Raw genomic sequence first — 22563 nt, 5'->3', positions numbered from 1 at the left:
TAGCTCATTTTAAAATATCTGGTCACTAATTTAGCTTTCACTGACAATAACGATCTCTTTAAAATGAAAAATCTTTTAAGTATATGTCCTCACTCTCAGTTAAGTTTCTACTGCAGGTTCAGAAAGGGAGTCTTATACAGGTGTTGTCATGAATTAGGAAAATTAAAACCCAAGCAATAGCAGGTAACGCCTTCTCCCTCTGCTCCTTCCCCGTTCTTCTCCTTCAGTAACTGAAAAGACTGTTCTGGAGATGGTCACTTTCCCATTAATCCAGCATTCCTTCCTGCTCCAGCAATAATGTGATGATACTGTATTAGACATCAAGATACCTTACATAATTTGGTAACTAGGATGCCAGAAGAATAACCTTACAAATCCACTATGAGTATAAGCAGGAGAAGCGAGACAAAAGCCTACAAAAATGCTTTTAATAGCTAGCAGAAATGGCAGTTGGACACCTTGACTACCTTATTATAAGAAAGAAAAAATTAATGCAGCATATTTTAGTTGTTCCTCCTTAAGAAAATTCCTTCTTGAAGTACTTTTAGACCAAATTAAAGCTTTTAACATGGCTGTTACTTTAGGCTTTACAGTGCGCAGGTTATACTCTTCAAGTGACAGAAGTGTATATTCCTTCTAGCCATGGGTATAATGGCTGTAGACCCTCAGCTAGTGCTGGAACACAAGCCTTTTACCATAGCTCTTCAGAGTTAATTCTCATCTGCACTGGCTACAAGTGAAGCAGCATTTTTTTGTGTTTTTTTAACAAACATAGCTTTTTGTTATGAAAATTCTTAACGCATGATTTTTTTTTTTCATAAGTTCAAATTAATCATGGTTATTTTGAATCAATGCAAGAGACTCAAACTTAAGTCATTGTCTAAAAACTAAACAGCCTATTAGGAAAAATTAACTTGTGAAAGCATCCAGGTTTTGAGTACTGTGGTGATTTTGATAGAGTAGATACCATGAACAGTATTTGAATGACGGTACGTGTCTTGAACTTTTTTCATTGTGTTCGGTTTTTAAAAAAAAAATCAATCCTAAGGATATATGACTGATAGCGAGCTAGAAAAATCTTTTAAGTATGACTATTTCTACTATTACTGTAAATTGTTAAAAGGGTTAAACTTCCATTTACTGCTTGCAACCCTCTCCCTAAAACTCAGCCTTAAATAGCCCAAGAAATATTTATTGTATCCTCAAGTGAAACCTAAATACCTTTCCTCTTTTACGATTTCTGAATGACCCAGCAAGGGCTCTAGTAAAGCTTTACTGAACCAAGCTGCTAATAGTTTTTTAATGTTGTTCTGTAGCCTGAAAGAATCTCAGTAGATTTTTCCTTTTAATCTCTTTGAATTGCAGGCTCATAAACCTCTCTGATGAGCCTGCCAGTGTTTTCTTAGATCCTGCAGTTGAGACAATGGAGCTGCAGAATCTTTTCACCTCTTGTTGTCAGACAAATCCAATAGATGGCAAAGCCAGTCAGGCTGTCCTTGTGAATTAAAATTTGTTTTTCAAGTTATGGTAGATGATCAGGTCTTTGCAATTTTCCCTATATGTTCAGGAATGTTTCAGAAAGCACAGCTCAGTACACAGAGATCTACAGTTTGAGCAGACGTCCATAAGTAAGCCTACCGTGTAACTCAGTACTGGTAACAATATGAGTCTCAAATAACCTTCTCCTCCAGCAAGGGAGGTAGCTGTGAAGTCCCTTATTTCTACTTTTCTAGTCCAGAGCAATGAGCAGTTACATAGAAGGAGCTGGGAACCATTTAGAGTACCCTACAGCCTAGTGAGTAGGTAAGGCAATCTCTTGAGAATTAACACAAAATCATCTAGGCCTCTGATTTATTCAGCAAGTGCTCAATAAGTACCTCTGGAATAAGAAATTATTTCACTGCCAACTTAGTTTTCATAGAAGGCTGTAGGCAACACTACATGCTCTAGAAAGCTTGATGTTATTAAACTATAAAACTTGCTTAAAAACTCACTGATTCAAGAGAAGGAACACCTACTTTCTCAATAACAACCTGATTTAAACCTTAAATAAGCACTAAGCTTCTGAGTCTTGCCAAATCTAAGGCATTTCTGTGTATGTGCTAAAGATCAGCTTTCAGGCATTTCTGCTTCTTTGAAATACAGTGTTTGGGGATTGGAGTTTCCAGGTGTCAGGCAGCAGCTGGGAGGTTTTGTGTAGTAACTTGTAAGAGGTTTATGTCCCTTTTTTTTTCTTTTTTGTATATTACCTTTTCTGGCTTCACTTGTAAGTTTGTTGACAAAATCTTATATTGTAAAGTTAAAGAACTTGGTGTAAACTTTGTACAATCAAATATGAGTGTGCTGACAAACTGTAAAAAACAATTTGTATTGAACAGTTTGCATTCGATAATTTCATCTGTATTGTACACTTTTCATTTCATGCTGTACTCAATGTTGGAAGAATCCAGGGGATCAAATGGCAACAGATCTCACAGGTGCAGGCCAGAACTGACCTTTCTATGCTGAGACTCTTTATCATAAAAGAACACTTGGACTAGTCTTCCCCTAAAAGTGTTTTTCATTTATCTTTTGTTAGAAGTATGTTTTTGCAGGAATCTTGGTGGTGGTCTCACATGCAATCCTACCACTTGGTGCTTATTTGGCGGGGGCGGGGTGGGGGTGGTATTTGGCTGCTTCTTTCTAAAGGAGAATGGGTTGCCTAAGAGAGATTGTGGGGTCTCCATCTGGAGATATTTAAAATCTGACTGGACATGGTCCTGGGCAACCTGGTCTTGCTGACACTGCTTGTGCTGGAGAGTTTGATTAGGTGACCTCAGCTGTTCTGTTATTTTGTGAAAAGTACAGGTAAGTAGAGATTCAGTTTCAGCTTGTGGAACTGTAGTTACAGCTAGGCTTTTAGAAGGTATTTGTATCAAAACAAAAGTTTGCCCATAACTTCACATTCACAAAAGTACTGGTTTCAGTAATAAATCTTCATCGTTTACTTCTCCTGGCTACACAGTAGGACATTTTTCAGTTTATGCAGAGATATGGAAACTAAAATTTTAGAGAACTGCATTTTTAACTGGTAAGATGGTCTAGGTATGACTTTTTAGTAGGGACTAGATTGACTGCTAGGTACATAAAACTATTAATTTATCAGGAAGAAATAAGGACCTGTATGTTGTCAGAGTTGAACATCTGTCATGTTTTCTTTATAGAAGATAATCTGACAAAAGAATGGCCACTACATGCACAAATTTATCTTGAGGATATGTCCTGGAATGAAGGTATGAGTGTCTTACTACTTGTTCCCACTGCCTTTCATTGTCACTGCAAATGTTTTCTATTTTTTCTGCATCTTACACCATTATGTTGTCTTACTGTAAGTTCTACTTTTTTATATTTTCCTCAGATTTAGCTATTCTCTGTGATTACCTGAATTCAAACTTATCTTTTTGTGATACTTACTTTGCATTCCTCCTTCATCTCTTCTCTTCCCCACCCCCCGCCCCAAACACACCTTGCAGTACCACTTTTGACCTAGCTCTCCTCTTGTAGTATAACTGAGTATTTAGATTTCCAGATTCTTCCCAGATCTCTCATGCATCTTCTTGTTCTTTCTGTGATGGTAGAATGCAAGTGTTTTCATACAGATTTTTTTTTTTCATCTGACACTGGGTTACTTCCTTCTTTTATATTACTCCAGCTTTTATTATTTACTTACTTTCTGAACGAATGGCTTTTTCTAATTTTTTTTTTTTAAAGCTGTGGGGGGAAAATCCTGTCTACTTTCCCTTCTGTTTCCTGGGTTAGCAGATGCTTTGAAACCATTCTGGATCTGTCATATGTATGACTAACATCCCTTTGGGTTTTTTAATATCTGTCTGTTTCACTGATGTGCACCTTTTTATTATTTGATTTTTTTTTTTAAAGAGACTATGCCGACCCTGACTGTTTGGTGTAAGAATGCCTCACAATCACTGAAACATTTTCAAAGTATAGTTATTTTTTGAGCAACAAATGCTAGCACAGGTACAGATAGTTACAATCCAGCAGTGGGAGGTCATTTGTTACTAAGAGCAGCTTTGTGAAGAAAATCCAGACTAAATTCTTGATTCTTCTCAAGCACTAAAGGCTTTTCTGTTTTCTCTTTTGGCAGATGAACAATGTTATACTCTCTTATGTCGATGTGGTGGGAATTACACTGTCTTCAAGAGTGAAATCAAAGATGTATCTTTGGTTTGTTGTGACACATGTTCACTTGTTATCGAGATCCTTCAATGATTGTTTCAATCAAGCACATTAAGAATTACAAACTTTTAAAAAGACTGGACAAACGGGGGACAGCATCTGCTAAAGAAATGTATGTTAAAGAAAAGGGGGGCACTACAAGAACAAGTTCAGTCAGGCTTAAAGGAAGTGTGCCCACCATTTGCCAACATAGTGCTGCAGACATGAAGCTGCGCTTTTTTTTTTTCCTTCTGCAGCTGAAGAGCTAGTTATTTAAAAACTCCAGAACAGAACACTAAGTTCTGTACAACTGGAATATATCTCATACTCTAAATTACATTTCTTTCCCAGCAAACAACAAAGTAGCTTTCAATCTCAGTGTATATCAACTATACCTTGGGCCCTACCTCTTAGGTTAAATCCTTTTAACAGCTCAGATGACAAAATTTAATCAGGAGGTATACATGTGAGAATGCTTTGAAGATAATGAAGAATAAGGTGCATTACTGGGAAACAGGAACATTTTCTACTTCTATGCTAAATATTTAACTTCATTAAATCCTCACAAGGACTTAAGCCCTGGAAAGAGGTGGCAGAGACTTGCAGATTTAACAGGCTGGTTTGTCAGTACAAAGTAGCAGGTAACTGTAACAGTGCATCTACGTTTCAGCTTGGAGCAGGAGCACGTTTAGAAGTGACTCTATCCATCATGTGAACAAATGCAGTCTTCATTCCTTGGGTGAAAACTAACCAGGAAGCTGTGCTCTGACACCTACTGGGCATACACACCACCAGGCCAAACTGGAGACGCTTTTAAGGAAAACCCAACAAAACACATGTGACCAGCAGATCCGGAACCCCACTGTTACTGTTTTCAGTTCCAATGCTAGCATGCCCCCCTACCTGCTAATGCAGGCATAGCCTATGTGTGGCTCTGGGTGTGTGACAATGTCATAGTGCACTGTGCCTTTTTCATCCCTTGTTAACAGTCAGTGCTAACCTCTGCTGCTTGTAAAAACCAAAACTTTCTAATAAATCCAAGCACTTACTGTGCCAGAGGAAACAGAATAAGAGGCATATCGTTTTGATGACAGCAGTATATCATTCCCACTCTCAAGTTAGCTGTAATCTCAGAAAGAGACATCTTTGTCAAGTAATACTTGTGTTTATTCTAAACAAAAATAGTTCCATTGATTTTTAGTAGAAAATATTATGAAAGCTGGCAATAGTCACTTAAATCTTTTAATCATCAAGAAATCTATGGCCATTGGGGCTTGCACGTAGAAATCCAAAGTCATTCAGAGGCCATATCTGTAAAATAAAATAGTTACAAGAGATTTTAATCACAACTCAAAGTTCAGTATTTTCATTCATTATTGCTGTAATTGTTTCATAAACCGCATAATTTTTTAGCTCTTGTTTGACAGGATATATGAACTTCTCTCACCTGTGTGTTTCTTTTACTAGGAGTAATAAATACTATACATCAGGAGGAATCATCATTCCATAGTGGCTGGAGAATACACTAATTTATACACAACATGCTTTGCTATGGAGAGCCTCACAAATTACATTTCTTTTCAGCCTTGGAAATAAATACATTCCTAGAAAATATATTTCAAATTCAAAGTTTTCTAGCTTGTAAACCTCTTAACTTAAAAGACAAAGTACATATTTTTGATCCATCTAGGAGAAGAAAGAATACCATGGCCATTACCTCCCAGGGAAAGTAGTTCTGTGAGGTGTACATCTGTATTTTCAAGATGGGCATTTGAACTGCAAACACTAAAAACTGGAAAAAATTTCCATAGGCTTATAGGTAAGTTTATACAGTGTCGATAGTTATAAAGAGGTGGAGTGCCTGCCCCGTCAGGGGCTCTCAACCAAGGGGCTGCTCTGAGAAGGGGACTACTAGGTAGAAAAAGGAGCACAAATCATGACCGGGTACAAGCACAAGTGTCAGGAATGATGCTCACTAGTAAGAAAAAACTTTGCAGAAATTAGCTGTTCATACAACTGAATGCTCCCAGGAGTACTTTCCTCTGAACATTCACTAATTACACGTAGGCTGGTCTTGGATGGAAAAAAAATAGGGCATCAAGGACATTCTTTTACACTTTGTCCTTTGCCTCCCTTGACTGCCTGTGTCTGAGCACCACGTTCTTTCAAAGATGGCATGAGGGGATCAGTGGGAAGAAGGGAAAGAGATGATGCTGAAGAATGAATGCCCTCTGTGGCTCTAATCCCATAAAAATCTCACAGTCCCTGCTCAAGATGAATCAACTTAAGAGACAGATGACACACTACCTTGTTCCCAAAGCATCTGTCAGTATGATGTTTATCTTGCTCATTTTTCCTTAGAATTTGATCTTAAGGAAGGTACGCAGTCACCTTCCAGGAACAGCAACTTACTCTTTAACTGAGTTCATGGAACAGCCACAGCACAGAAGGAGCCTTTGCTGCTTTCTGGGTGGAGTGAAAGAGTAATTTTCTCAGTTTAAAAGAGGAAGCACAGTGCCAAGGTTTGACATTTCAATCCCATTACTTGTCCCCAGCACTAAAGACAATGACAGAAGAGGCGGAGGCAGTCAAGGATAGGTGTAGCAAGACAGCATTAATTTACTACTAGACTGGGACCATGTGCTGCTAGAGGCTCCCTAGAGTTGCCTCTGTCCGGCCCCTTGCAGCACTGTGCTAAATTGCCGTCAGCTGGGTTGTGCCTGGCCCTGGCAAAGACAGAAGGATGAGTCATCTCAGGACCCTAAATTCTGTGGCTCTGAAAAAGGCTCAAAGCTCTCATGTGCAAGTATCTTAGAAAATACATGTTGTCTTTGGTGTGTGCAGTTAGGGAAGAGCATGAGGAACATCTGCTGATAAACAGCAATACACAGAGGTAACGCCTTGTCTCTACGTGCATGTTAGCCAGTGAGCTATTTTAAGTTCCACAGAAATATACAGAGATACGAACCAACAACAGAAGGATATTTGTAGTCCTGGTTAGAAGCAAAGCTATGGAATTCAAGGCTTTCCAGAGGGCCTATGCTGGCTGCAGGCTGGGTGTCAAGTCTTTGTTTGGCCTCAAAGGCAAATAGGAGTAAAAGGGAATAGGAATGTCCCATATTACAAATCTAAGATGATCTGAGTAAAGGCCCGGAGAAGGAAGTTTCTTAGGCCATTCACTTTGGCACAAATCTCATTTCAGGCAACTCAAATCACACCCATTGCAACTTGACTTTCTTTCAGTGAAAATAATCAAATTTGTTTTAAGTATTATTTTGACAATTTAGTTTCAAATTCACCACAGTAATTTTAGTGGTAGAGTTAGAATGAAAATGATGTTCTATCTAATCTGCATGCATAAGAGAACATGAGAAACAATACTCATGGTTGGAAGGGAGATGGAACAAGCCTTCTCTGTGAAACAAAGATGCCAGTGTGTGTAGTAATTCCCAGGTTTTTTAAATGACAGAAGTTGACTGTGACTTGTTCATTCAAACTGGCTAGTCCAATTAGCAGCTGTTTCCCCTTGCCTACCTTGGTTTGGCCAAGAATTGATCTGATGGATGGGGGATAAATAGGGCTAACTAGCTCTTCTGAAGATACACTACAGGTCTATGTTTGACATGGAGCCTAAGTCCAGGAAAGGCACAGGATATCCTACTTGGGACAGGATGAAGCATGAGTTCTGTCAAAGTGGGAGTCCCTAGGCTTTTACTGAATTTGCAGCTACTTTGATTTCAGTGGCCTTTTCATGGAATGAACTTGTCTCTTGGAGTGGCAGTTGATACGGTGGCAGGGAGAAAAAGGAGCAAATATAATCAAGTATTATTATTTCTGTATGGGTTAAAAAATGGTGCACCAACAGTGACTGAGAATCTTAGGTCTAAACTTCACAGGTAAGCTACAGAGAGAATATTTATGTTTTGCCAAGAATAGGTTGCCTAAACAAACTTGGTACAAGCTCGCTCTCTTCTGTTGAAATCCTTTACTTCCAAATTAGATTTGGTTTTTTGCATCCATTACTAAAAATGTAACAGCATTCAGAGGCACTATTACATCTGTTTCTCTAAAATCCACTTTAAGATAAAGCCACATAAGCTTCCACTCTCAAGGCGGTAAAAGATTTTGCATGAAAGAGAAGCCAAACCTCTAGTAGACTACATTAAAAAGCGTACATAGGTTTCTCGGCCAGTGGTCTACTAATTAGATACCACCATGTGGACTTGCTGTATTCTGCTGTTCTTCACTGTAATGCTCAACAGCAGCATATAATAGCAAGATTCTAATATTCTAATGTCAATTACCATAAACAACCCAAACTATAAACACTCATTTCAAGAATAAACTCATTTTAGGCACCATATACTTAAATCTCATTAAAATGTTAATAATCACTACTCTATGCACCATTATAAAACAACTGCTATAAAGCTTGGTTAAATAATTATTTTGATTTAAGTATCAAGTGATTGCATACTATCTTTTTAAACAGACAATATTCTGGAGTCCTAAACTGTTTCTTCAATATATAATATCTGTGTGTAAGTTCTATTCATTTTACAGAGTTTACTGCTTGCTAAATTTAAGGTTCAGTCCTGTTAGTCACTTCATTAAAGTCTCTCAAACATCTTCCTTATTGGGAGTACAAGCTGGACACAAATTTATTGCTGTGGAGAGATACTGTGAATAATTATAGCTGTCCACATTCATAGGTTCTTAATATATACATTATTTGCTAACAGTTCCCTTAAAGTAGTAAACAGCAGTTTTTCTATACTAGTATCAGTTGGACAAAATTTTTTTTCAGTCAGATTATTAATACTGCATTCTTATAAAGAGGGCTGTCAGCATATTAGCATCATTTGTATTTTAGCAGTTAATAACCCAAGCTAAAGCTTGCGTCATAAAAGTAGCCCTATTTAGAATGAGCATTTTTTCCTCTGGTGTACATGGTAAGGCAAACAATACAGAGGAGGAACCAAGGGCACTGAACAAACACTAGGGAAGAACTCAAAGCAAATGCAATCCAGAAAGAACAGGGGTCAGACAAAACTTGGTGGTGGGGCCGACAGGGGACATGTTATTTGAGGTTTAGTAAACAATTAGTGATTATGGTCAATAGCTACAAGGTTTTTTGAAAAGTCCTAAATTGTGTTCATAAAAACTGTAAATTAAGTATATAAAACTTTGTTAAAGTGGAAAGATCTAATCTTTCCTGTTCATGTAATACAGCTGTGCTAAATTATGTTTTTGTGGATGTGTTGTAATATATGAAGAACAGTTTTCAAAACCTTTTGTTACTGTTCTGAATAGCACCATTTTAAATCTAGCTTTCTAAGAGCTGGTGCATAAATCTATAATACATACTCCTTGTGTCTTAGATTAAACTTTTTACAGAGAGGAAATTGTGTTAGTTTCTTCTTTTTGGTAAATAAGTAAATTAATAGTGTAAATAAAATGAAAAAGTAATTTAGTGTGACATAAAACTGTAGAATTGTTGAAACAGAAGGAGAAGGAACCATGGAGGTTTATACAATACAATATTAATTCAAAGCATTTTTTGAAAATAGAATGTGGCAGACAATTACAGTGGCACAGATTTGACTTTACTGTTAAGGCTTTATCACAGACAGTCTAAAAAGCAGCAAGGCAGTCTACATGTCTAAAGTATGTATGCAAGTCCTAGAAAGAGAATGTTTTCCTCCATTTTGGTTTCTGAACTGTGGAACTACACTTCTCAAATTACAACAGTGAAATATGGAGCTGCCCTTTTCTACCATTTTGCAGAGGCAAGAATCAAATTAAGGATGGAATGTATATCCATGCAGTAGGGTGTACGTTTGTGTTTTTATCAGGTTTGGATTTGCTTGCAAAATAATTCATTCAGTTTTCAGAAGCAGTGACTGCTCAAAGAGTGCTGCTCAAAAAACAAGTCCTCCCTCAAAAAAAACCCCACTGCTGTTGAATTATCCTTCTACGGCAAGTGGCCGGTGTGTTCAAACTTTCCTTTAAATTTGCTTTGAGCAAATAGTTAAGGAGGCAAGTTTTAATACCCAACACCCAGGCATTAAAAGTGTATTAATGCAACTATTTTTAGATACTATAAATATATATACCTTAAAACAAATGCGTCCTCTTATCAGTCCGTAAGGAACAGGTCCATAGCACCTGGAATCTGTAGAATTCCTGAGATTATCACCTTCTAACCAAACATGTCCTTTAGGCACCTATGATTAAGCAAGAGTGAAATGTAAAAAGAAAATAGAATAGAATGGTATTAAGCATAGTTTGCCTTACAATATATTTTCTGATTTCTGTGTTCAGTATTTCAATACTGTATAATGAACTAATTTTTATTGAATCTAGTAAGACACAGTGCCAGATCTGGAGGGATGAGGAGTGTTCCAAAGTATCTGTTCTATCATGTGCTCAAAAACCAATGGTTTGCCACAAAAAATCCAAAATGAAGATGTAAGAGGTTAGAGCAATGTGACAGGGTCATTAATTTAATAGACTTCAAAAGAGGTCATTAGGATGTTGACTGAAAATCTGCCCTCCTGTCGCAGTAACAGCATGAACAGGGCAGCCACACACTCATCAACATCCTGGGGCCAGCACCAAGGCTAGACCTGTTAGTAGATTCATGATGAACTAACTGGTAATTGATTGTGACATCAATTATGAATAATCTCATCATTTTATCGGAGTAGGCTTGTCAAAGTTCTAATTAAGATCACAGTTCATTCTATGTGCAGGCAAAATCCACAACACATTATATTGCAATAATGATGATCACAAAACAGCAAATCCCTTTTTATAATTTGAAAATTAATGATGGTGACCTTATACTATATGACAAAGACCTTTCATTGCCTATATATATTATGCATTAACTATATTACATACCATAGATTCATGGCATTCACTGGCTCATTGACAAAATGAGAAATAGCAACATCACTGTATTAGTTACCTAAACAAGAGTATAAAACTTTCATATATGAAAAAGTTGCTACTGTAAATCTTAAACTAAGATTTCTGCTTGGAGTATACAACACTATTTTGATATGTTTTTTTAAAAAAAACATTTCAGATACAAACAACCTCTTACAAGTTACCAAACAAAATACTTAATAAATTATTTTTCTAACCAGTTTTTGTTTCTAAAATTCTAAACCATGCTGAAAATTTAAAAGTAGCAAATATTTTAAGTCTAGATAATATTTAATGTGGACTTTAAGTTAACATACAGTTTTCCAAAACCAAGTATGTACTTGAAACATTACTATGCCCACAGTTCAGAGAAAAAAATGGAAAAAAAAAATTTAAAAAGACTTCAAATGAAACTCAGACTTTGAGCTATATAAACATTCATATTTTAGAAACAAGCCACATGGACTCAGAAGTACAATAGTCTACGTGTACAGAATTCAAGGATAACAGACTAAACAAAATAAAATACCACTCTAGTAGCAAAGTTGGATGTAAACCATTAAGAACAAAACCAGGTCCCCCAGATAAACATTTGAGGAAAATGCAGTTGAAGTGTAATTGTTAGTACTTATAGGTATCTGGCCAGGTAACACTTACAGGGAACCCTGTCTTTAAATAAGCCTTTTAGGCTCTTGCTTAGTCACACTCCCGCCTGCCTGTTACCAGACCAGGATCTGAGGATAGCACGGTACCTGAGGGTCCCTTTGTGGAGCTGTGGCAAATGTATAAGCTATGGATTAAGAACCAACAGTTTGTCTCGAGATGACGGTGGCAAAGAGAGATACTCATCATGGAAAGCATATGTGAGCTTGCCCATCTTCTCCCAGCCACCCCCTGTACTCCTCTGGTGTCCAGGATCACAGAATGGTTTGGATAGGTGCGTTAGGCATGTCAGAGGGCACACATCCCTGCCTCATCATTTTAGGATCTACATGTGGAGGTGTAGACCAGCAATATGTCTAAATCCTTTTGAAACCTACTGATACTGTCTCCTTCCACAGTCCCCTGTATAAAGGAGCGCCGCCTTGTTTGTTTTCAACTGATCTGCTAGTTCTGTCAAAGTCCTCTACTTCTTGTTCTCCCAGTCCTTCAATGCAGGAATTCCATATTCACCTTGTCTGCCACCTTTGTTGTTTTGTAGGCTTATCAGATAGCTGGCATGTGCATGGAAGAACTTTCTCTGGGAAGGCCAGTTGGTTTCAGCTAGACGACTTTGGCCCTCCTCCTACCCAAGCAGCTTTGCAAACAAAATAACCAACCAGAAGTCAATTTAAAATAAATAAGTTTTTAAAAAATTCTATTCAGAGTCAAATAACCCTTGTAGAATATACATCTCATCACACATGGACATGTTTTTGATAGGTCTCTGTTTGAGAATGTACTGACATTCCTATCTTCCTGAAAAATTCTGTGGCATACAGCCTATTTAGAATGTCCAGCAGCAACTGTTAGGCTAGTTGGCTATTCGTCTTCACTTACTTGCAGTGTACCCACCTAAAACATTTATTGTGTCCATATCTTACATGAGTTTGTTTTTCAGGTGCATATTACAATGCAAAGCAGTGTTCTGACCTTCCTGATGCAAACTCTCCAGCAGCTACCAGAATTACAAATCATACATCAAACTACTGTCATTTTGAAGAACTATCTCAGCAATATGCAAAAAGGAGAAGCATGAATTACTATGAAAGGAAGATTTTTTAAAATGAAATAAAAAAGCAAATCCACATTAACATTTCACATTTCTGAAAAAGTGTCACTCCCTGCAGTGTGCTACTGTTTCACATGCTGGACACTACCAGCTCTCCTTCTGCTTTACTGGTTCCCGTGCTTTCTCGCTTTCCTCAATACATAGGCAGAACGTGAAGCTCATCTGATACCATGTGAAATAAGGACCCACTCATAACACAGGTACATCCAAACACTTCTAGACCTTCCCATCTTTCTTCCATGCTCCAAAAGTATAAAAAATAAAGTGCTTTTGCCAGCTGTGGCATATCACTGCTTCTAATACTACTAATAATTACATGTCTAGACAAGATGTTCATAGTTTGCATTATAGGTAACATCTGCAATAAAGTATATTCCTTTATCCTGGAATTCACCATTTATGTTGAGTTTCATAGTTCTCCATGGAAGGTATGACAGGACCCTATACCTCGATATTTGTCGTTAAGAGTACTGTCACAATGTATGATTCATCTAGAGATAATACAGTATAATACCTTCGTATGGTGCCTGTCCATCATCTAGGCACTTCACTACAACCTAGAATTAAGACAAGCAAGAAAAAAAATCACATGAATTACATGAAAATGTAAAACCAAATACTAGTGACAGGCCATAATCATTAATTTAAAAAAAAAAAAAGTTGTTTATATCCCTTTGAAATAAAGGCTAAAGCCAGAATCCTTCAAGGGTTTATGCCAAGCTATTTCTAGACCACATCACTCATTTCAGTGGGATTGCCCACAACAAATAAAGTTAACTTTGAGTATCAACCTTCACAGAATCAGGACCCAATCTGAAATGCCTCAAAGCTATGCAAGCACAGTAGCTAGGAATAAGATACATTTGTAACCAAAGAAAAAAAAATAACCATTGAAAACTTCTATTTGTAGTAAGAATACATTAATTACACACCAGTAGGCTGCTACTGCCAGAAAACCCAAGACACAGGGAAGGCCACTTGCTTGACGATTCACAATGTTGCATTTTGGTATCTACAGGCCATGGACCATGAACATCTTAGACAAAATTAATTGTATCCAAGAAGTACAACTGAAATCAGAGTTACCATTACTACACAAAGATTGTGAATAGAAAAAATACTGATGAGAATGCCCAAAGCATTTAACTTAGGCTGGGCAGCATTTCAGTTCTCCCTTACACATAGGCCAGAACTAAGATGTGAAAGTCTCACAAGCCCAACAACTGAATTTTCACATAACTAACTAGTGGGTCCCATGCAAACCCAGCAATTCCACAGCAGTGCAGGTTCATGTGAAAACACACTGCGTCTGATCCTCTGCAGACTGTCTGCCTCAGCAACCCTTGTGCCTCTGGTTTTGTGCAGATTATCTGAGGATTTATTTCCAAGGAACAGCAGTTCTCAGGCAGAACCAGTTATCTGAGGTGCAGCTTATATGCATGAGAATACAGGACACTGATCAGACACGACTCTTCCCCCTTCTCCCTTCCAAGGCTTGGAGGGCTCTAGTACAGGAGCAGATAGACCAGAAGAGCAAGATTATCATTTACAACAACTGAGCTTGTAGCAGTAGCTTATTCTGTTTCACCTCAGATAAATAAGCATCTTTCACTCTGACAAACTGGCTAAATTTGCAGGGCTGTTGTCATTTACTTAGTGGCAAAGTAGCAAAACTGAAGTATAGGTCAGGTATTTGATGCATACTTACTGGCATAAAACATTCATTTACATAAATGGCAGGGGTGGGGGCAAATCAACAAAGAATTATTCTTCTGGTCTTTTTACATGACACCAAACTTTGTTCTTTGAGTAATCTCAATAACTTCAAGAGATGAGGTGCCTGTGCTGCATTAACAGGTATAGTAGAAAACTAATATACTGCAAATAAAATTAACATTAAATTATCTGCCTCAAAAATACCCCCAAACCCAACAAAATTAAAATAGACTTTTGTGGTTTGGGTTGGTTTTTTTTGTTTTGGTGGGGGGGTCTTTTTGGTTTGTGATTTTGGGGGACTTTGGGGAGTGTGAGGTACTAAAGATGGAAAAATAGGGATTTTTAACAAATAAGTGGAGAATTATAAACACCAATCTGTTGCAATCTCTCCTTTTGGACAAGCAGTCTGTGTTTGTCAAAGAACATCAGCACGTACAATCAGCTGGGAGTAGATGAAGTTTGAACTTTCATAAGGTCACAGGTATTCAAATCACCTCCAGCAATATCAAAGTTTCAAACTTAAGAAGAACTTTAAACCATTCCCATCTTTTCTTTTCAGTTCAGAGGCTTCCTTCTTGAGCTATGATAAGAACTAATCTCGGTGCTGGACAAAAGAATAAAGTCTGCAAGTTCTCATCTATCCCTACTAAGGTCTATTTAAGTGCCTCCTACTTTGGTACAAGCAACAAATGTAATTGCTTCATGGCCTGCGGGTGTTCATTTAACAAAAGAAGCTTTTGTGAATAAACCACAGGTGTTACCTTTCTTGATTAAAGTGAAATATGATGAAAGAATCTACAATATCAAATGACAAATTTACTAAATACTGGTTAAATTGCCTTATTTAAGTAAATTGCATCTAGTTAGGATAAAATATACACCATAGAAATGCAGGAGTTTCTATACACTCTATACTTTAAGTCTCACATAACTAGTCCTTAATCCTTTATTTATTAATTCAGAACCAAGAGTGAATAATGCTTAACAGATACTCTTTTTTTAATGATCCAGTTCCTCTAGACACCACTTCTGTAGGCTTTATCATAAATGTTCATATTAAAGTTGCCATCTATATAAAACCCAACAATGTTGATTAGCTCAATATTTTCAAAATCAGCATAAGCATTTACATCTCCTTTTTTGTGCTAGAAAAAGATATGAAATGGTAGCAACCACACTGGAACTTTAACTGTATAGCAGATCTTAAATCAACATCTTCTAAGTATCACTAAAAGGCTGAATTACCTGGGATTTAATACTTCTTGAAAGAATGTAACAGAATGATTTTACCTTAAATTCGTAGGTACTTCCAAACAGTTCAGCATTCTCCTTTTACTTATTGAACAGCTTAAGCTGCTTGTGAATTAGACATAGGCCTAGTTTGTTTAAATACACATATTAAAAAGAATATATTATGACCTTGTCGAGATTATTATGAGAAAAGATGACAATGAAACACTAACAGAAACACAGAAATTAAATTCACTGTGATGAAATATTTATATTATTAATTCATTCCCTAATAAAGTATTTGGTAGTTTTAATAGAAAATTTATAAAAATATGAGGACTTTCTATCTTTAAATTTTGAAATTAATTATTAACCAATATTAAAACCACATAGCCTTCAATGGTAGCAATATTAACTCATATACAACAAGGAAGCCAAGGTATATTAACTTAGATTTGAATTTGTAAGGCATTTTTCTCTATCATGCAAGCACACCAGTTGAGCATTGTTCTTTAATAAAAATTTGAGGAAGCTGTTACAGTAATCTGTCAAAGCATTCATTATAGTTATTTGAATGTTTGTTTTTTAACCACTGTTGCTCCTTCTAAACTTTGTGTAATGCACAAATAACTACTGCTGTTCCTGAGCTTGCTTACTTGGAACTTAAAAGGTTTGATCACTGCACTCGCTGCTTTGTGGGAAAGGTCACAGAACTTTCACATCAGAAATATCTATGCCAGTCAAATGATAAACAGATATGCTCTCTCTCAGTATCACTTTTTGGCTCTTGCAAAAATTTCTAACTGTGTTAACTAATACTTCAAACACTTGCATGTGTTGTTTACTTCTATAAATAGTCTCATTTAATATTCAGATCTAGAGCATATTGTTAAATGCTGATATGAATCAGCGTGAAAAGCTATATAACCAGTTTTAAAAATATCTAGCTGCAACCCTAAATTTAAATTATTAGCCATCATTGCTTTTCTAAATAAAATTAAAATTAATGGAATTAAAAAATAAGCAAATATTACTGTCATGAAGAATAATGTGCAGGTTTTGCACACACTTTTTACAACCTCTCTCTTTGCATTAAAACAATGGTTCTCTTCTGAAAACAAAGACACATTGCTTTAAATAGTGAAAAATGATCTAAGGTTTTTAATACACTAGTTTTGAAATTTTCATATTTTACAGATGTTCATAGGCCAAAACTGTCAAAAATAAATCTCCTACCCACATCTTGGAACTCCTGAGAAAAAATCAGAATATCATGGAATCACAGAATGGTTTGGGTTGGAAGGAACCTTAAAGGTCCTCTAGTCCCAACCCCCCTGCCATGGGCAGGGACACCTCCCACTAGACCAGGTTGCCCAAAGCCCTGTCCAACCTGGCCTTGAACCCTTCCAGGGAGGGGGCAGCCACAGCTTCTCTGGGCAACCTGTGCCAGGGCCTCACCACCCTCATAGGAAAGAATTTCTTCCTTACATCTTATCTAAATCAACCCTCTTTCAGTTTAAAACCATTACCCCTCATCCTATCCCTACACTCCCTGATACAGAGTCCCTCCCAGCTTTCCTGTAGCCCCCTTGAAGTACTGGGAGGCCGCTGTAAGGTCTCCCCGGAGCCTTCTCTTCTCCAGCTGAACAACCCCAACTCTCTCAGCCTGACTCCAGCCCCCTGATCATCTTCATGGCCTCCTCTGGAGGCAGGTCCATGTCTTTCTTATGTTGGGGGCCCCAGAGCTGGACACAGCACTGCAGGTGGGGTCTCATGAGAGCAGAGTAGAGGGGGAGAATCCCCTCCCTCAACCTGCTGGCCACACTTCTCTTGATGCAGCCCAGGACACAGTTGGCTTTCTGGGCTGCGAGCACACATTGCTGGCTCACAGTCAGTTTTCCATCCACTAATAGCCCCAAGTCCTTCCCCACAGGGCTGCTCTCAGTCCACTCATCACCCAGCCTCCTCTATTTGTGCTTGGGATTGCCCTGACCCACATGCAGGACCTTGCACTTGGCCTTGTTGAACTTCATGAGGTTTGCATGGTCCCACCTCTCCATCCCTGGAGGTGTTTAAAAGACTTGTAGATGTGGTGCTTAGGGACATGTGTTAGTGGTGGACTTGGCAGTGTTAGCTTAAAGGTTGGTCTGGACCATCTTAAAGGTCTTTTCCAACACAAATGATTCTATGATTCTAAAGTGTAGGTTTGAGAACAAAAAAATCCATGGGTTCAAATCCCAGCTGGAACTTACTGGTTAAAACACAAAACCCATTACCATCACTGGTATGCCCTGGACAAAGGCATACCTGTACAGAGTTATCTAGCCAATAAGCCTGGTAGCAAGAATGGACAATACCCAGCAGGTTTACGCTCCATCAGGAATGACCTGACTCTTTGCTAATCAAAAGCCTCAGCTCTGCATGTTCTCAGTATTTCAGACAGTTGGAAGGTCTTAGCTAGTACGTATAGAGGAGGAAAAAAAAAAAAAGAATAGGTCCTTCATTCAGATGTGAATGTGATAGAGGCACACTAAAACTTGTGCTCAAAATCCTCAGTGAGTCCTTGAGTATTTGGTTTCATCATCCCGAGCAGCTTCCTAGAAGTTATTACTGAACTTAGATCAGAGGAATAACAGAATCTTAAAACTTGAAGGTTCAAACTGATCTGACCAGTACAGCCAAGACTATTCCACAGAGGAAAAGCATCTAGTGCTATAAATTCAGAAATAAGTAATCCTGAAACAACCTTCCCTCAAATCAACGAGATTTCTTTATGGTTTTCCTTCAGTAATGAGTTGGCTGAGCAGAAGAACCAGGGCAATGTGTCAGAGCCTGGGTAGTGCTGTCCCAACCCCAGTGTAGCTGGCCTGCACTCAAGACCAACTAATACGGTGCAGCTGTCTCATCTTGGGTCAGACTGTGGGGCAGAAAGAGCTGTTTGAGAAAGACATGTAAGAGACCTCGGTGAGAGCTCATTCAGGAGCTGCGGTTAAGCTGAGCCTCCCACTGCTGTCCCATGCCTGAGCTATGGTGCAGTCCTGCCTGTGTCTGGCCACCCACCAACCTGGCCCCACAGACATTAGGATAAGCTACAGTGAAGGGTACCAGTGCTGTTGGGTCAAGTCATGCCACTTGTATGACCCTGAAGTATCAAAACCAAAACTGCAAGGGTAAAAAGACCAATACACATGGAGCAGAAGAAACCCTGGAAATACTGGGAAGTAGACTGATAAAATTATTCGTGTTTCTTTTCCCTTGAATAATTTAGTTTTGACAAATCAGAATTTTGATTTAGAATTACTTATCAGAAAATTCAAGATTAGCTCTAGTCATGAACTCTCTGTACTGGGATATAGGGGGATCTGCAAACTGAACAAATCTGCAAATTAAATATACCAAATCAGTTCTCCTTTCCCACCAGACATTTAGCATACCTGCTGCTTAAAATTATGGCATAACTTTCTCTCAAGTCTCTAGAACACTGGAACTAAGGAGAAGAAGAAAGATTAAGATAATTCCTTTCTCCTGAGTGCCAACTATTAAAATTTAAGATTACTGGAATACTAAACCATGAGTGTAAACTAGCTATTAAGATACTAAGGAAAAAGGAAAAAGGACTCGCCTTTTGAGAACTTCATTTTTAATTGCTATTTAGGATATTTTAGAGAGACTATCCAATGGTATTGAGCACTCTGAAATATCAAACTACTTTTCAGTATTTTACGTTGTGCATCCAAAATCTGTAGTACTGTCTAGTAAGATTTTGTGTTGTTTACATTAACATTATGTTATCCTTAGTACCCACATAATATTCTTACTGCATTTGACAAGGACTGTTTAAGAGTTAATAGCGCTGTGTAAGACCACTTCTCTGATCTGCAAACACAGTAAGATGCATTATCTTGGGAATTATGTTAGCTCTAGAGTTAACCACAGGATGAAGAGATGCCATCTCCGCAATGACCCTCATTTTAGCACAAGGTAAACATACTTCCCCCACATCAGCTAGTCTCACAGCATTAGTGGTGTGTTGTGATTGATTACCAGCAGAGTGTTGCTGAGATATGGATTTGTATCTCAGCTTTTTATCACTATGACTTGCAAAAGGCAGTTCCTTATTTACAGACTCTAGCTGTATTAAGTGACATTATTAGGTACTACTTTTGTTTAAGTGACACAAAGGCTTAGCATATTGGTGGTTTATGACATACAAGCTGTTTTAATCTGATGACTTACCCCTCACTTTTTCAATTTGTAAATAGGAACTGCAGCACAAGAACATATGGTACTAAAGAAATTAAAGCTAAAGTAAATGGCATTAAAACAAACTCAAATATAACAATAGGATACTCAATCTGAATTATAAACCTGGATCTGTATTAAGACTTTTTAAAACAGGAAGTAAAAAACTAAATATGAAAATTAACCTTTTAGGTGTTTTTTTAAAGGTCATTTCAGGGGTTTACTGTGATTGAGTAATTTCCTCATTAACCCTCATTACTTAGATCTTATAGTTAAATGAATAAAGCAGTAAAGATATTTTTTATTAATTGAAACTAGGTCTGAATACATTACTAAAAATTAGTTCCTTACCTTTTTAACTTTTGGGTTCATACCACATTGCTTCTGATACAGTGAAAATATGTTATGCCTTCTTAAATGTTTATTACAGTAAATACACTTGTTTATATCTATAAACACCATCACTGAGCACAAAACCAAAAAAGAGTCCAGCAAAACTGCCAGCCTAATACTCATATTCCATACCAAATATCAATAAAAGGGCAATGAAAAGAAAAATTACATTTTCCTAACTGTGTAATACTATAGCAGCTTACTCAAAAAAGGAATTTTGTTACACTTTTCATGTAAATCGGAAGATTTCCCTCATTATTACTCTGCAGATAAGATCCAACCTCTAGCATATGAACCACCATAAAGGGTCCAAAGTAAAGATGTTCCTTAGGTACTTAAATTTTAATTTAAGGATGTGCTTAATTTATACAATCAATTTGATATGTGGGATTAGTTCCATCAGCTTGTAATCCAACAATGACTCCATCAAAGACAGGTTTTTCGTACAGCCTTACACTTTAAGTGTACTCTGACAAAAATAATTTTTCACAAAGGATGCATTACTTCAACTAAGAGCAGCAAAAGTATTTTTATACCACTGTAAAGGTTTTCACATGACTGCCACTGCTATAATGCATGTCTACTCAACTGAAGTCTCTCTTTTTGGGACAATGTATTCAATTTATTTTTTTTTAATTATTTTTCATTTTTATTATAGCTTGGAAAGTTGGTTTGGGTTGGGGTTTTTTTAATCTATAGGTATCTACCTTGGTTGGCTGCAGCAATAAAGTATCTCATCTATGTAATTTTACAGAGAGAAAATTGTAAACAGAATTCTCCATTCCCCTACCTATATATATAAGCCATCCTGAGAAGTATATTCATGAATGAAACAGGACTGGAAGCAGGATCTCATTTTAGCATTCTCTTAGGCTTCAGAATAAGAATCATGTATGATAGTGCTTCTAAGCACAAAAATCCCTAACTTAAAATCTGTAAAATATGCCAACACTAACACTAACACAATGCAGACTAAGCACAATTCCTACTAACATGACTACAAGGATTCTCCTTTTGGGGTGACAACAGAAGCAGCTGCTTAGAGGTGATTTCACTCTCAGCTGTAAGTGTTGCACTGCCATTATTTTGACATCTCCAGTGACTGGCTAACTCCTAATACCTAATCGTTAGTTGGCAAACACCAGCGAAGAATGAAGCAGAGGTTCAAACTACCTAATTTGGTAATATTTCCGGTACCTGATACTTTATATTCACTGTACTATAATAAACTTGCAAACATGACTAACTCTTCACTCTCACTCCCCAAAACAGGAGACAATTTAGTCAAGGAAAGCTGAGTAGTTCACTGCAACAAAAACAAACTCTCTGACCTTACACACTTTGGAGTCACTGTATTCAAGTATCACTCAGATTTCTCATTTTATAAAAAGCTGTTAGTAGCCTAATATAAACAACAAAACCCATGACAACTTCTAGGCTTTGCTCACTTAAGGAGTGCCTGCAATTGTACCTTTCTCTGGCAGCTAGACACCCCAGACAGCACTTCTGTCCATTTGGGATCCTAGCCAAGGCCTTTCCTCAGTTTCGACAATCTTTTTTCCTAGTACTCAACTCAGGTTAATTCTTCTCAAGGATGTTCCTTGGTTCCTTGGCTGAAGATGACTTGAGGAAGAAAGTCTGGGTGGCTTTGTAGGATAATAGTGTGACTAGGGGCCATTAACATGATGTGGCTGTGAAAAAGCCAAATACATAATGGTTGGACTGGATGGTCTTCAAGGTCTTTTCCAGCCCAGATGATTCTGTGAAAACAAAGGGCCAGTTCTCTGTATATCTGCTGCTTCTATTTGCTTTGAAGAAGGTTGTATCTGAATTAGAAGTGCATTCCCTAAAATAAGGAATCTGTTTAGACAATTACCTAAACACAGACGCGTATCACTTTTTCCCTCCCCAACAAGAACAATTTACTTAGTGAATAATCTAGTGTAAATGATGAGCATAAAGTGCAGATATCTATGCTGAGAATCTACTCTTCTGTAAAGGAAGCGTCTCCTGAACAGGTGGTAAGATCTACCTCTTCAACCACCACTAAAGATAGGAGGAAA

General features: G+C 37.5%; 2 protein-coding genes across 17 annotated transcripts in view; one reads left to right on the top strand and one right to left on the bottom strand.

The window, feature by feature from the left end:
* DNAJC24 (DnaJ heat shock protein family (Hsp40) member C24) overlaps positions 1–13304 on the top strand; it is a 41918-nt gene extending 28614 nt beyond the window's left edge. The window contains exons 4-6 of one of the 4 annotated variants that reach the window (XM_074842417.1): positions 3204–3272; positions 4145–4224; positions 12749–13304. In XM_074842417.1, the coding sequence (XP_074698518.1) occupies positions 3204–3272; positions 4145–4224; positions 12749–12886 (287 nt within the window). In that variant the 3' untranslated portion in view covers positions 12887–13304. Of the gene's footprint in view, positions 1–3203; positions 3273–4144; positions 6035–12748 lie in introns of all 4 variants that reach the window. The other 3 variants (XM_074842420.1, XM_074842419.1, XM_074842418.1) reach the window with 3 other exon arrangements.
* IMMP1L (inner mitochondrial membrane peptidase subunit 1) overlaps positions 5361–22563 on the bottom strand; it is a 36888-nt gene continuing 19685 nt past the window's right edge. For 12 of the 13 annotated variants that reach the window (XM_074842431.1, XM_074842425.1, XM_074842434.1 and 9 more), the window contains 2 exons: positions 10332–10442; positions 5361–5526 (listed from right to left, as the gene is read on the bottom strand). In XM_074842431.1, coding sequence (XP_074698532.1) covers positions 5458–5526; positions 10332–10442 — 180 coding nt within the window. In that variant the 3' untranslated portion in view covers positions 5361–5457. Of the gene's footprint in view, positions 5527–6627; positions 6682–10331; positions 10443–22563 lie in introns of all 13 variants that reach the window. The other variant, XM_074842435.1, reaches the window with a different exon arrangement.

The sequence above is a fragment of the Strix aluco genome, chromosome 16 (genome assembly GCF_031877795.1).
Source record: "Strix aluco isolate bStrAlu1 chromosome 16, bStrAlu1.hap1, whole genome shotgun sequence".
Taxonomy (NCBI): Eukaryota; Metazoa; Chordata; class Aves; order Strigiformes; family Strigidae; genus Strix; species Strix aluco.
The sequence above is the reverse complement of the archived record's forward strand: the minus strand, read 5'-3'. Positions and strand labels throughout refer to the sequence as shown.